Here is a 14,145-nt window from a genome sequence, read left to right as displayed (position 1 = left end):
AGAAAATAAGACCAAGTATTACATTTTAGTTTTAGGCCAAGCAAAAGAGAGATAGATTTTCCCCTGTTAATCCTAGGTTACTAATAATTTTTCTCTGTATATGGCAGTGTGTTCCAAGTGTATGTTTTAGCTGCATTCCGCTCGAGTGCTCACCTGACTCACCTCATCCACTCCCTCCCTCTTTCACTTAGTCAGCATTATGCAAATGGCCCGCTTCTCCCAATTTCAATTTGTTTGTTTATGAATTGCTAACACAGACAGACATTAATTGTCCAATTCCAGGGCAGGATTGTCAGGCATTGGTGGCCAGATTGGTGGGCGCGGAAGTGAATCTGAATCGGAATGCGAATCCAAATCCAGATCCGGCAGTGCGCAAAAGCAATTATCTGAAGGAAATTGCTCAATTAGAAAGTCCAAATCGAAAACCAAACTAAACACACACAGAAATGTGGAAAGGAAAAAGGGGAGAACCCTAGGGAGAATCAGATGCTTAAATAGACATACAAGTAGAGTAAAAGTACACGGGAATAAAGATTAACTAAGACTTAAAATATGGCAAGACTTTCCTTTATAGTATTTCCTTTATATTGCCACTCGATTTACACATTCCTCTCATTTATCAGGAATGGTAAATTCCCCAAGCAAAACGATGATTTGAAAAATGAAAATGGCAATATAAAAATGTCATTTCTTCACCCAATCTTCTATGCAAGTTTGTCTCTTTCACTCTGTCCCTTTTCCTGTCTCCTTTCCCTTTCTTCTCTCGATGATTGCGCATAAGAAAAACTAGGTTTTTTATTTTCCCCGACATTTGCATGATGATGAACGCTCCTCCACAATGGCAGGGCGATAGCTACAAGAATTGCAGTCAGCGATGTGTAAAGCGCAGATAGAAAATGTCCAGCCAATGTTGGCAATTGTCAGATACTGCTATATATTAGGAGGAAACGGAAGGGCGGAAAAGTACTATAAACTGCTGCCTAATGACTCGAAGTTTAATGCAGTTTTGTGAAATGTGGCACAAACCAATTGGTCGGCCCTATTTTCGGGCCATGACACTCGCACAAGTCATGGAAAATAACGCTGAGTAAACTGTCAATTAATCAATTTAGGGCAAGTCCTCAGGCTGGCTGGGCCATCAATTTAATGTGGCCACGTTAAGAGCATGGAGCCCAGGATGTAACAAATGTTGGTGTTTTTAAAACCAAATTACACTCTACTTTGGCGGCGAGCCGTGGAAAATGATTCGACAAAACAAACGACAAACGGAGATTTGGCCCACGCACACATTGGGCATATTTTTCATTTGTAGCTCCTGTTCCTGATGTTTCTGCCAATGTTTTTTCGGGTTTTTGTTTTCTTCTGGGTTTTGTGTTCCTGCGCCGTCTCGTTACGCATTTTAATGCCGCCAACAAGTCGGGCCCAGATTTATGGCCATTTATTGAGCATAAGTGTTGGCAATTTATGAACACAGCCGCGCCAGTTAGCCATCCAGCCAGCCATCTAGCCAGTTCCCCCGCCCCAAAATGGCATTTTAATAAGCGACTAAGATCTAGGGGTTGAAATGAAGATTTATAAACCAGCCTCGAGCAGTTTCAACTCCCAAAAGTCGCACACATGACGCTGCCACTAGTGTGTGCGCGGGTTCAGCATACCCATAAATCTTGGCCAGAATCTTGTTTGGTTTATTGAATTATCAGCGTAACAGCGGGCGGATGTGTATGAGTGTGTGTGTGTTGGGTGGAATGACATTGTCTGACATAAAACTAAGGGAAATACCAAACACGTGCGCCAGTCACAGGGCACTTATGTAAATACATTCTCCCTGCCCTTCCTCTCCCGGCACCATCTTGTATATTTATAGTTTTATTTGTCTAAGGTTGCTCTGCTGGAGTGGCATTAAAATTTGCCCCGCTTCGACTTATCTACATCTCGCGTATTTTGCTCATTTCCCCCCCTGTCATATACACAGGGGCACACGCATTTCCACTTAATTTTCCTGACTCATTTAAATAAATTTGTTTGGTTTCGGTTGCCCTTAAATATGCGGAACACGTTTTTGTGTAGAAATCTGTGGGGAAATAATTTTCTCTAGCATACTTTTTGGGGCCAAAAAACATTGACTTGCAATTATGAACATTTTGCTGTAAAATGTATTTATATTTATTTTTGTTGAACAGAAGTCCTAGAAGAGCTTTCGAAAATAAAGATAGAAAGAATGAAAAACATTGAAAACCTCAGGACACAGCGACACAGAAGCCCATAAAGTGCTGCAACGAACAACAAATTAAAACTTTAAGCTTCGTGGCCCCGCAAAGGGAATAATTTCAATGTCTAAAATCTTAACATTGACAGCAGATGCTGCAGAAAAGGGGCACTAGATCAGGGTTACAACCAAGCCCAGTGCAGGCCACTTCAGCGGCAACACCGAGTGCATTTCCCACGTCCTCCGCATCCTTGCCAGCGATGTGCACTTGGCATCAATCAATAATTGCCCATTGAAGGCAGCTGCTGGAAGAGCATTCGCTGGCAACTCACTAAGCTGAGAAAAAATATAATCAAATCAGTTGAACAGCGGAAAAATACTAATATTTATCACAAAGTAATATCTCTTTATGAATTTGCAAAACTCCCTTTTTGAGGGATTAAAAAAGATGTTAAAATAGATTTAGATTTAAAAAATATACCAAAAGTTAGGAGCTACAAGTAGAAACTATAACACATGATTGTTTTAGGAAGTTTATCTATTAGACAAGTCAGAAGTCTATAGACTTTTTCCCCTAGTGTTATCCTTTGCCCTGTCATGATTGATTAGCACCATGCAACACGAGGTGCTTCAGCAGAAACCCGACCAGACAGCATAATATGACGCTTACCGAGTCCTTTGGTCCTTTGGCCGCCTTGCCATTTTCTCGTTCCTTTCTTTTCCGTGCCACGGCCACTATGGAACTGGCCTGTTAATGATATTGCATTGTATCTTTGGAATCGCCACTGCAGGCCAGGACACTGAAGGATGCTCGAGTGGCTGTCGGTGTTCTTATCCGCACCCCTCGATCTCTTTGACTGTCTTCCATGATGTCAATTTTCCTCCATTTTCCTGCCACCAGGCCACCATTTAATTGCAGGCACTACTATTAACCCCACTGTCATTGGAGGCGTCTTCGAAAGGAAATACATTTAATTCATATTGACTCTCTCCTCTTCTCTGTTTCGTTGCAGGTACGTTCACAAGAGTCAATCAAAAGCGTGAGTAGCTGCTGCCACAGCCAATTTTCTTTTTTGCCACTTATCGATAAAAGTTTAAAAGTTCAGAGTTGAAGCGGCGCCTCAATTGCAGTTAGCGAGCTAAGTAAAAAGCATAAATAAATGCAGAAGAGCAATTTGGGGGCCAAAAGAGATTTCAAATGCAATATATAAAGTTGGAAGCTTTTTGGCTCTTGGACCCACAGAAAGTTGGACTAACTTTTCGTCCGCAGAGTGTCTCTTTCCCTTGGTGACCCCTGTGGCGTATGCGTGATATTAATTATAAATTTAACACACTCGGGTCGGCCAGGCAGAAAGGCAGGAACAGCTATTAATGAACCATAAGATAAGCACTTGAATTTAATCGCCGTGCTAATTGCCAATAAATTAGGATCAATTTACCTGATAGCCTACACAAATATGCACTTAAGACCATGCAACATAATATGCATAATTATTATGCCCACCTACCTCGAAATCCGTAACCGTAACCCGAATCCATGCCAGAACACCAGCTTGGCAGGCATCTGTGTTTGAGATGCTTATCCATTGCCAAAGAGGCTCATCACCTGCCTGCTTCCTCTTCGTCTTAATCAACGCATTTTATCGCCATGATTTTATTTTTCGGGCCAGAATAAACTATTAGGAAAACTCATTTTCATGAAAATCCACTTTAATTGCTGTTACGGTTACGCCACCGTTGTTGTTGCTGGTGCGCTGCGCTGGTATTGCCATTGGCCCATCTGGGGATGTGGTTAAAGCAGTGAGATATAATACACTGAAGGGAATTAAGGGTTACGATTTTTTTTACTGTTTTACCTTTAAAAATACTTTAAATTAGTACCAAACGTGAACTAGATTTTCTCATATAATAACATATATCCAAGAGAATTTTATGCATAAATTCGTAATCATTCTTCGTGTTTAATAAATCTCTGACGATTATGAGATTAGTTATCTCAGCATATTTGATCAATTTTTTACTGATAAAAAGAAGATGGAATATTTTACCTTATTTAAATTACTTATTACACATACTTTTCCCTCAGTGAAATCAATGCTTTTTCTGGCTATATCACAGCGGCATGCCATGCACCAATAAAACAACATAGGGCGCTCCGCCGTCTCTGGTTTTGGCCTGGCATTCGGGAAACGGTGTTACTTGTAAATTTAACGCAAATTGTCTGTAACATGAGCTCCTCCACAAAAGGTGTCAGAGGGTATTTCGCGGCGGGGAGTGGAATTGGTGAATGGTCCTGTGGTTGGGATTGGGTTCGGGTTTGGGCGAAGAAGGTGTCTTGAGGGGCGGCAGTGTAAGTGCCAACAGCAGAGGCAGCCATTAAATTTTCAAGAAGTGTGTGTACTCGACAAGGAAACCCAGGCAGACAGCAATGGGGGGCAGCTGGAGAAGAGGAATGAAAAGGAGCATGGGCAGGATCAGGGCCATACACAGACAGGACCACTAAAGATTATATGAGCGAATGGGCGACAAAAGTGTCGCAATGAAATGAATGAAGAAAGGTTTGATTTGAAAGCTTCAACACATGACTCTCGTTACTATTATAGTTTTCTCATAACCGAAAACTTTTCCCAAACTCACTCTCAGCAAAGTTAAGCTCAAGGACTTAAAGTTTATTTTGCCAGAGTTTATGAGTAAGTGAAAATGTGCAGCTTATATAGAAATATATTGAAAGATAAACTTGGCTTAGCAGCACTTAAAGAAATTTGTATGAGACAAGAGTTTAATTATTAAAATAAGTTAAAGCTATCATAAAATACTTCTCTAAGGATTTTTTAACTTTCTAGTTGAAGCGCCTAAAAACCTCTGAAGGTTTAGAGGGATTATTTAGATATTTGACCCCTTTTTCTAAAAGTGTATAAATAGCTTACGAGTGTGAATTTCTGTTTATGAATTATTAAATTCCACACAATCCAGGATAAATTCCCCTTCGCTTGATTGTCGCCTGGCAGGACTCAGTTTGTGTGTGTGTGTGTGGGAGCTGTGGTTATTAGTATTAGGTATTACGTTCCTCCTGGGGAAACAGTTCCGTCATCGACATCATTATGCATCTCGGTTTCAGTTTCGGTCGGGGAGCATTTAGTGATACGCATCCTTCGGGCGTCATTTGAGCTCAAGGATCCCAAGGATGCGGCTGCTGGCTGCTGGATGCCTTGGCAATTACACCTGTTCGCAGAACGGTAAATATATTTAGCAGACAACTTGTTTGCACAGCGGAATGGCTGCCATTTAGCAGCTTTTCATTGCTTCAGTTAGTTTTTACGGCTCGCAATTAAAATCTGTATTGTTCGAGCAAGCTGCTGTGGCATTGAAACTGAGGTGCGGCCAACAAAAGGTGTAAATTAACATAATGACAGACAGAGTGCGAGTGGGTGGTGGCAGGGAAACAAATGCCAGAGAAAAACACAACGGCAAAGCGCACCGCGCACTCGCGGAACCCAACAAAAATATTTATGGCAATGCAAATGGCGTCTGCATAAAATTTATTGACACTTTACTGCGCATTGTCATTGCGGTGGCCCAGCGCAGGGGGGGCGGTGCAGGTGCAGCATCCGTTTGCCAGCATTTTTATGCTGCGGTTGACATTGTTACGCCCACCTTCAGGGCCACACCCCCCTCCCTTAAAGCGTTTTTGCACCCAATACACGAGTGAGTTACAAGGGTATTATCGTACACCAGGGAATTTGTGTAGCATAATTGCAGGCAGTATATCAGGCTTTATAATATATAATTCCTAAAAGTTCATTAAGAGGTTTATTCCTACTTTTTCAATGAAGAATTCATTTGCTTAAATTTATTAAACATTCAATACTTAATATGTTATAGAGGGACTTACTTTATGACTTTTAATGAATATTTACTCAGGCAAAATATCAAACAAAATATTAAACACATCATAAAGTTTGCATTTATATTTCCAACAATGATTGCTTGTAGTAAGTTTTGACACAGCCTGATATATGGATATTTTCTCAGCTTTCTTTAAATCAGAGTATTCAATAGTCGGTTTAAAATAACTTTGTTCTCCCTTTTTTATACTATATCTCTTTGAGCAGATGCACGCAACGTGAGGTGTGTGTTGTGTGCACTCAAGTTCGAGTGTGTGTGTGTGTGGGTGGGTGTGTTTCGCACAAATCCGCTCTCATTTTAATGAGCAAACTTTGTGCTTGTGCACCATTTATTTGCTGTTTAGTAAACTGCATTTGAGATAAAATGTCGCCGTGTGCGTGGTCCCGGGGTTTTTCGAAAATTAATTTAAAATACCGCCCAAACGACACCCGCGGGGGGATAATCGCCCTGATCGCTTGCCTAAAGGGATTCTATTTGGTTGCGTGAATAATTAAGTGGAAATTATGTAAACGGCTTAGTTGGGGCTTTAGTCGACACAGTGTTGACATGGAATTTTGGTGGCAACATCGCAAAATCAATAGACAGCAAACCGTTTATCCAGTCGATAGTGGTGAGGAGGCATGTCATTATTTATCGTCGAGCCCCCCCTGGCCCCCTGGGCTCTTTTTGGGTTTTCCCCAGAACTGCGAATTTGATTTCCGCCCCCCAAAACTACTCTGCCAGAGACCGCAGCAGCTGCAGCTGAGCAACCCACAAAAGCCAACACAAAGCGTGCCCTAGACCGACCTTTCCTCCGATCCCGGAACATCAAACACATCTCTCGGCCAAGCTCATTTATTATGTGTTCTGTTTCGAAACGAATTTAATTAGAAACGGAGCCCGCAAGGCGTCGGTTAATGTTCAACCGAAGCGGCAGCCAGTTATGTGTAATTCACGGCGGTTACTTCTGGGGAACTGTGGGGGATCAATCATTTACATATCCTTAAGGAAGATGTCATTTGAATTTTAAGCAGGAAATGTGATTTATTTAATTTGCTTGTGAGCTGTTTAATAATTCAATAACTCCAGGGGCGGGCAGGGATTTTTCTTCTGGGATGTTTACAAGGTTTTTGATTTTGATTGTTATAAAGGAGTTCAATCGGAAGCTGTGTGGGGAAAATCAAATCAAAAGCTTAAAGGCTTACAAATTTATATATAGTGATACTGTATCGATATTTAAAGCGATATTAGTTTAAAATAAGTTGAAATATACGTGTAATAGCTTAATATTTATATGTTTAATAGATGAATATTTCGTAATATATTTTAAATTTCGATATAAATCCTACTGCCTGGTAACCTTCTCGCTGCGCTGAATAATTTCCGCTATCTTTGGGGCACTCACACCTACACACACACCCCACAACACACACACCCACCCACGGCACATATTGCGTATACGCCACGAGTACACAAATTTCCTCTTGGAGGTGCACTTTCAGCAGCGGTTATCCGAGTCCCCCAGCTGGATGGATAGATAGATAACATGGCGGAGCGTGCGAGCTGCTGGCAGGCAAACAAATAGACAAACAGATGGACAGGCGGACAGACGGACAGACGGACTGACAGCTGTCATAAAGTCGGGAAGCTCATTTCCATGTTGGGTGTCACGTGAGGAGGGAACAGCATCCGCATTCCATGCTAAATCAAAATCATTAACACTGTGTATTTGTCTACCTTCCCAACCCTCCCCCCCCCTTGAACCCACCTTCCCTGGCTAAACACACCACCTCCTCCTCTCTCCCCCTCTCGGTACAAAGGTGGCGCTCATCTAAAGTCGAACGGCGCTGACGGCGAGCCTTGGATGCAGCCGGTGGTGGCCTATTTGGAGGTGTCGTCGCGTCCCACCAAATCGCCAAGTAGGTGGCGCCATCTCACTCTCTCTGTCTCTCTTTCGCCTTCTCTCTCACACACCCACACACACTCACACACAGTTTTACTACCCCGCTCTTGATGTGTGTGTGTGTGTGTGGGCCGTGTGTGTTTGCAGTTTTTTGGTGTGTGCGTGGGCCCGTAGTTGTAACAGTTACGTTTCAATGTCCACCCGTAGTTGAAGTTGCCATAGTTGACCAACCAAAAACGCTTCTAGTTGTACACCACACACATAGTTCAATTGCCAGAAAACCAAGACCACTGCCACACAGAGAAAAGATCATAAAGTCAAAAGACCACCTTAAATTCCTGTCCAATCTTAGCTATTTTCAGATGTGTATAATGTTCTGAAGAAAAGTTAAATCTAGATATGATAAATAATAAATATTGATATATATATTTATCTGAATTACGAATATGCTTTGGAGAAGTGATTGTCACATTTAGTGTATATGTAAATATAGATTCAATTCTTATATTTATACCCTTGCAAGAGTATTATACTTTTAGTCAGAAGCTTGTTTCGCAGTGAAGGAGTCATTTCCGACCCCATAAATCATATATATTCTTGATCAGCATCAACAGACGAATCTTTTAAGCCATGTCCGAGGAAATTTTAATTTTTTCGAAAATTTTCAAAATTTTATAAGGGGTTATATCATGAAAATTGTCAAAAATTTGCAAAAATGTTGATTTTTCAAAATTGTAAATTGAGTATGCAGATTTATTAACCTTATAAAAACTAGCATAGGAATGGTTTCCGATTTGAAATTAATGAATTTTTGGCTTAGTTATGAGTTTTTTAAACTTTGATTCGTCGAACAAAATATTATTCAAATATCTATCAATATCCTTTAAAGAATGCAAATATTTTTAGCTTCAATAAGATTGATTTCCGATTCCATCCTATTTTACGATTCCTACCTGCAAAAGTATTTCAACTTTAACTTTCCAAAGTGAATCTCTCTTTTCTTGTTATAACTAAAAATCGCGGGCAAATCTTTATGATATTTTTCTCTGCCCCCTCACACACACAAATATAAACATTCTACACAACAACAACAACCAACTCTGAAATGCCATGTTAAGAGCTCTTGTTGCGATGCTACGTTCTGTGTATGTGTTCTGTATTGTTGTGTGTGTCTATGTCTAACCCATAAGTTAACCGGAAGTAAGATCACTAAGCTCACCGGAAACGCTGCCGTTGGCGCCGCTCTCTTTCCATCTCTCTCTCTTCCTCAACAGAGTGTGATCAGACATTTGTGTCGCGGATCGGCGGTCCCCAGAATGGCAGCTTCTCGGCCCCGCTATTGCACAACCATCGCAATCATTCACGCCAATGCCTCTACACCTTCCTAGCAGGACCTGGACAGCGCGTCGAAGTAGTTTTTAAATCGTTTAATTTAAGAGGAAGTCCGCCAGAGTGAGTATATATATTGGAGGCTGTACGAAAAGGTAGACGAAATGCTAATTTTGTTCTGTTTTTTTGTATTCTACCTTGCAGCGGTTCGGCCGTCGGTGAATTACCAAGGTAAGTATTCAGAAATTTGCATGAGAATGAATAAAATTAACTTTTTCTTTACCCTCTACAGTTGTGTTCATGAGTATATGGATATCTACTCGGAGGTGCAGTCGTCGGAACCGGCGGAACTGATCAATTCGCCATTCGGTGGCCGCTACTGTGGCACCATTCCGCCTCGTCGTCGTATTTCCATGTACCGGGCAGTTGCGATTTCGTTTTTTAGTAACAAAAACGTGACCACGGACCTCTTCGAGGGCACGTTTAGGTTTATAAATGCATGTGAGTACAGATACAGCCTTTAAATTATATAGCAAATTTTTCCTTGACCTTTGTTATTTATCCTCAAAAAGCGGAATATGAAATCGGCATTCCCATTGCGGGTTCGCCATGTTCCTACACGATAACGCCAAGCATGAGCGTCAACAAAACTGGTGCGCTCATATCGCCAACCTATCCAGGTGCCTATCCGAAGGATATGTCATGCACATATCAATTTCTTGGTGAATCGAATCAGAGAGTTAGATTAGAGTTTCGCGATTTTGATCTGTTTTTTGGTGGACCACAGTGAGTACCTCTAATGCTGCACAATTAAGAAATACACAAACATACACACACCACTTATGATGAGTCAAGATCAGAGCAAGTCCTGGCCTGATCCTGGGACTTGCTCTGTTTAGCAGCGGACACCCACACACACATAAACCGGAAACACACCTAATCTTTGGCCTATCTAAAACAAAAATTCTTCTCTATCCCATCTCCCAACTGCTATTCCATCTGCAATATTATCAACAACAAAATTTCAACAATCAACACAATAACAACAATTATAAAAAATACTATAAACAGCTGCCCATTTGACTATGTGAAAGTGTACGATGGTCCAGATAATTCGTCAGCATTAATCGGTACATATTGCGGACAGCAAAGAAACTTAGTTTTGTATTCGAGCGAGTCGAGCCTTTTCGTTCATTTTTATACGTTACCGCGCACCGCAAATACCCAAAATCGTGGCTTTAAAGGAATTTATGAATTTAGCGAGAGTTTTGTTAAATTAGATTTTATACGTAAGTATTATCGTTACTCAATACCAATTGTTTATCGTTGCAGTTCTGCCAATTTGTTGTATTTTGGTGTCCTCGAAGGCGGTCTATTGCCTACTTTCGAGGGCATCAAAATAGTAGCATTTATGTGCTAATTGTATGTGCTTGTACCCACCTATTCACTGGCTTTGTTTGAGTTTTGATGCCATTTTTATTTCAATTTAACCCTTTTCCCTCTTTCGACACAAAAATTCTAACCTTTCACAATTTCTCTCTATAAAAATAAAAACAAAAACTATCTCTGCGCTCTAACTGGTGACCTCTGCTAAATACTACAATCTGGCTATGATCTGACCTCTTGAAATTTCCTCAAAATCTTTACAATAAAAATGCCAACATCAGGTGAAAATGATGGCATTCACATACGTGGCTCTGAATGTGATCAAAAGATTTTATCGAAGAAGGAATCCACTGGCTTTGTGCTCTCACCCAACTATCCCTATCCCTATATACCAAAAACTGTGTGTAGGTGAGTGTGAAATAATTCAAAATTTAATTACGAAAAAGAATGTATCTTAATGTGCGTGAATCTCCTTTAGATATTTCATCTATGGCATGCAGGATGCCCAGCATCTGGAGCGTGTACGCCTCGAGTTTAACGCTTTCAATATTCCCAAGGTGGAGCACAAGGACAAGAGCGAGTAAGATTTATAAATGCTTATACTTTTTAAACTTTGTTGGATATAATATTGGCAATCCCTTCTCCTCTAAGGTCCAACTGCACGGACGGCTATCTGAAGATCTATCTAAAGGGCCAGGAGACGGCAGATGCCTATGACAAGTTCGACTATGAGCTCTGTGGCAACGAGACGCAGCGCGTCATTAGCGAGGGACCCCGCCTGGCCATGGTCTTTAGTTCCGGTGAGCTTCAAGGTCGCGGCTTCAAGGGCAAGTACACCTTTGAGACGGAGTACAAGATCCCGGGTACGGCTGCGCCGGATGGTACCTGCAGCTTCACCTATGTGAGCAGCTCCAAGAAGCGAGGCGAACTAAACAGTCCAAGGTATCCCTCCAATTATCCTTCGGATACGAACTGCTCGTACCTCTTCCTGGCCGAGGCCGATGAGCAGGTGACCATAGTGTTCGATCATTTCAAGATCAAGGCGGACAACAATGCGAATGCCACGGCAGGAGCTTATGGGTAATAATAATTCTTTATAACTTTTCCTTGAAGAACCTTTCCATATAACCAACTCGCTTCCCTTTCCAGTTCCGGTGCCTGCTTTGAGGACTGGCTGGAGATGTATGTCGTCTATCGGGACAACAATGACCGCCTGCTGGGCCGCTACTGCGGTCAGACAGCCCCCGGACCCGTCGAGAGCCCCCGGGGAGCGGTGGGGCTGCGCATCACTTTGCACACGGACCAGGAGAGCGTGGCCAGCGGCTTCAAGGCGCGCTACTTCTTCGAGTCGGCCAAATCGGATGCCGGCGACTGTGGCGGTAACTTCAGTAACCAGGACTCAGGACTAATCACCTCGCCCAACTGGCCGGCAGGCTACAAGGCGCCCGGACGGGGCATGGCATCCAATGCCTGCAACTGGGTGATGAAGGCACGTCCCGGCTACAAGCTGTCCATTCACTTTGAGCAGTTTGGCCTCGAAGGAGACCCAGCTAGTAAGGCACTGGAATGTTCATCCTAAACCATATTTATATGTGATGTACTCTCTAGATCGCGGCTGTCCTGCTGCTGTACTGCGGCTGTGGATGGATGTGGACTCCGACCAGCCGCCGTTGGAGCTGTGCGGCGAGAAGCCACCCGTGGAGCACTGGCACTACACCTCAACCGGTCAGACGGCGCGCATCAGCTTCACCACCAGTGACAAGACAGTGGGAGCCCAGGTGAGCTTGGCAACCCCTCCTTCTACAGGTGGGAAGGATTTGTAAACTATTTGTTTTCTCAGGGTTTCCGCATCGTGTGGACCGAGATACAGGACTCGGGCCCGGGACCGCCGTCCGTGGGACTCCACTGCGAGTCCACGTATCACTTTCAGTGCGGCGCCGGATACTGCATCTCCGACAAGCTGCGCTGCGACGGCGTCAAGAACTGCGGGCCCGGCGACGACACTGACGAATTGCACTGTGAGTCGTGAGTGAGTCGAACGGTTCAGTTCAATTTTTTATTTGCTTTTCTTCGCCTAAGTTTAAGTAACTTGATTTTACTCTTACGTTTTGTTTCGTGTTTGTGTTTCCAGTGCGTCCATGGGGGCCAATATATGGTTTCCAATTTCATTAAACTCGGTTTGGTACCTCATCTAATTATGATTCTGTTCCTTACACTTTTCATTTTGATGCGTAAAGAAAACTTGAACCCGACGAAACACTTGCAAAGCGTTAACCACTAAATATATAGCAACTAAAATAATCCATACTAACCTAAATACCAGCTAAAGGCCCAGCCGAAGCTATCCTGTATTTATTCTCTAAGTCTTCTTGCACCTAAGTATTCGTGTTTTTGAACTCTAACTACATTTTACTAGCTGTTTTGTGTTTTGGCCAGAGACCATTTGTACATACATTCTGAGCTCAGATTCCCCCAAAAAAACCCCCTTCATTAGGTCCCCCACCATTCACCTGACTTTTCTCACCTTGAATGGCATACAATACACTCAGTAATACAGACTAGGGATTGTGGATCGACAAGTTGAGAAGGCCGATATATAAATCTATGTTTTGCAGTTACGATATATATTCTGTTGCCAAAATATATATCGAGCCTATCTAAAATATTGCTGTCTATATCGGTCTTTTCTTCTCTCTCTCGATATACATCCCAAATACAGACACTCTATCAGACTTCCCGATCATGTCACACCCGGTGATTCTACACTAAGCTCATCTTTCTCTATTTCTCTCTCTCTCTCTACTTGTCTAATTCTCCCTCTATTTCTCTCTGTTCTTTCTTTTGTCTCCACTAACCAAAACCAACTACAAACTGTGAAACTATTTTATAAACAAAATAAACCCTTCCTCGAATCTGAACTTAAACCCCAAACCTTTGGCACAGGTGACGCAAGGTCCACGCATTTGCCCACATTTCTACAGACATTTGTTTTAGCAATTACGGCATTAGTATTAAATACTTACAACTAAAACTTAAAAAACAAACCAAATGAAAACTGAAAAATCAAAATTTTTAAATCGGAATTGGAATTGCCACGAGAATCAAAAGCGAGCAACATTATTAAGAGAACATATTAACATAAATGAAACATTCTGATAGCGCGCAAATTCGTACTCACTTTTCTAACAACAAGCAAAGCGACAAAATAAAACAAAAAACTAAATAAAAAACAAAAGAATATTAACTCTTATACATAAGTAAAGAAACTGTTTGGTCACAATTAACACGTGAGTTCTGCATAAGCTTGTCTACAATCGTTCCACACTCCACGCCACGCTCATGACATGCACAGAGTTCAATCCAGAGATAGATCCAATCACACTCGAACATAATCTTATTCTAGAACCGAGGGATCTATATGTATACCCCGATATTG

At 42.0% G+C, this 14,145-nt stretch overlaps 1 protein-coding gene across 50 annotated transcripts in view; it reads left to right on the top strand.

Annotated features, from left to right (window-relative positions):
- The window catches only part of LOC110186325 (cubilin), a 52,673-nt gene that overhangs the window by 34,149 nt on the left and 4,379 nt on the right, over positions 1 to 14,145 (top strand). For 20 of the 50 annotated variants that reach the window (XM_086840338.1, XM_086840346.1, XM_086840335.1 and 17 more), the window contains 11 exons: positions 9,269 to 9,446; positions 9,528 to 9,554; positions 9,616 to 9,824; positions 9,896 to 10,109; positions 10,395 to 10,612; positions 10,991 to 11,117; positions 11,188 to 11,289; positions 11,361 to 11,789; positions 11,859 to 12,262; positions 12,318 to 12,487; positions 12,550 to 12,727. In XM_086840338.1, the coding sequence (XP_086696464.1) occupies positions 9,269 to 9,446; positions 9,528 to 9,554; positions 9,616 to 9,824; positions 9,896 to 10,109; positions 10,395 to 10,612; positions 10,991 to 11,117; positions 11,188 to 11,289; positions 11,361 to 11,789; positions 11,859 to 12,262; positions 12,318 to 12,487; positions 12,550 to 12,727 (2,256 nt within the window). Of the gene's footprint in view, positions 1 to 7,911; positions 8,011 to 9,268; positions 9,447 to 9,527; positions 9,555 to 9,615; positions 9,825 to 9,895; positions 10,110 to 10,394; positions 10,613 to 10,990; positions 11,118 to 11,187; positions 11,290 to 11,360; positions 11,790 to 11,858; positions 12,263 to 12,317; positions 12,488 to 12,549; positions 12,735 to 13,652; positions 13,997 to 14,145 lie in introns of all 50 variants that reach the window. The other 30 variants (XM_086840333.1, XM_086840323.1, XM_086840328.1 and 27 more) reach the window with 5 other exon arrangements.

Source organism: Drosophila serrata, unplaced genomic scaffold (genome assembly GCF_035046125.1).
Source record: "Drosophila serrata isolate PLE 108 unplaced genomic scaffold, ASM3504612v1 contig_382, whole genome shotgun sequence".
In the NCBI taxonomy this organism is placed as follows: Eukaryota; Metazoa; Arthropoda; class Insecta; order Diptera; family Drosophilidae; genus Drosophila; species Drosophila serrata.
The sequence above is the reverse complement of the archived record's forward strand: the minus strand, read 5'-3'. Positions and strand labels throughout refer to the sequence as shown.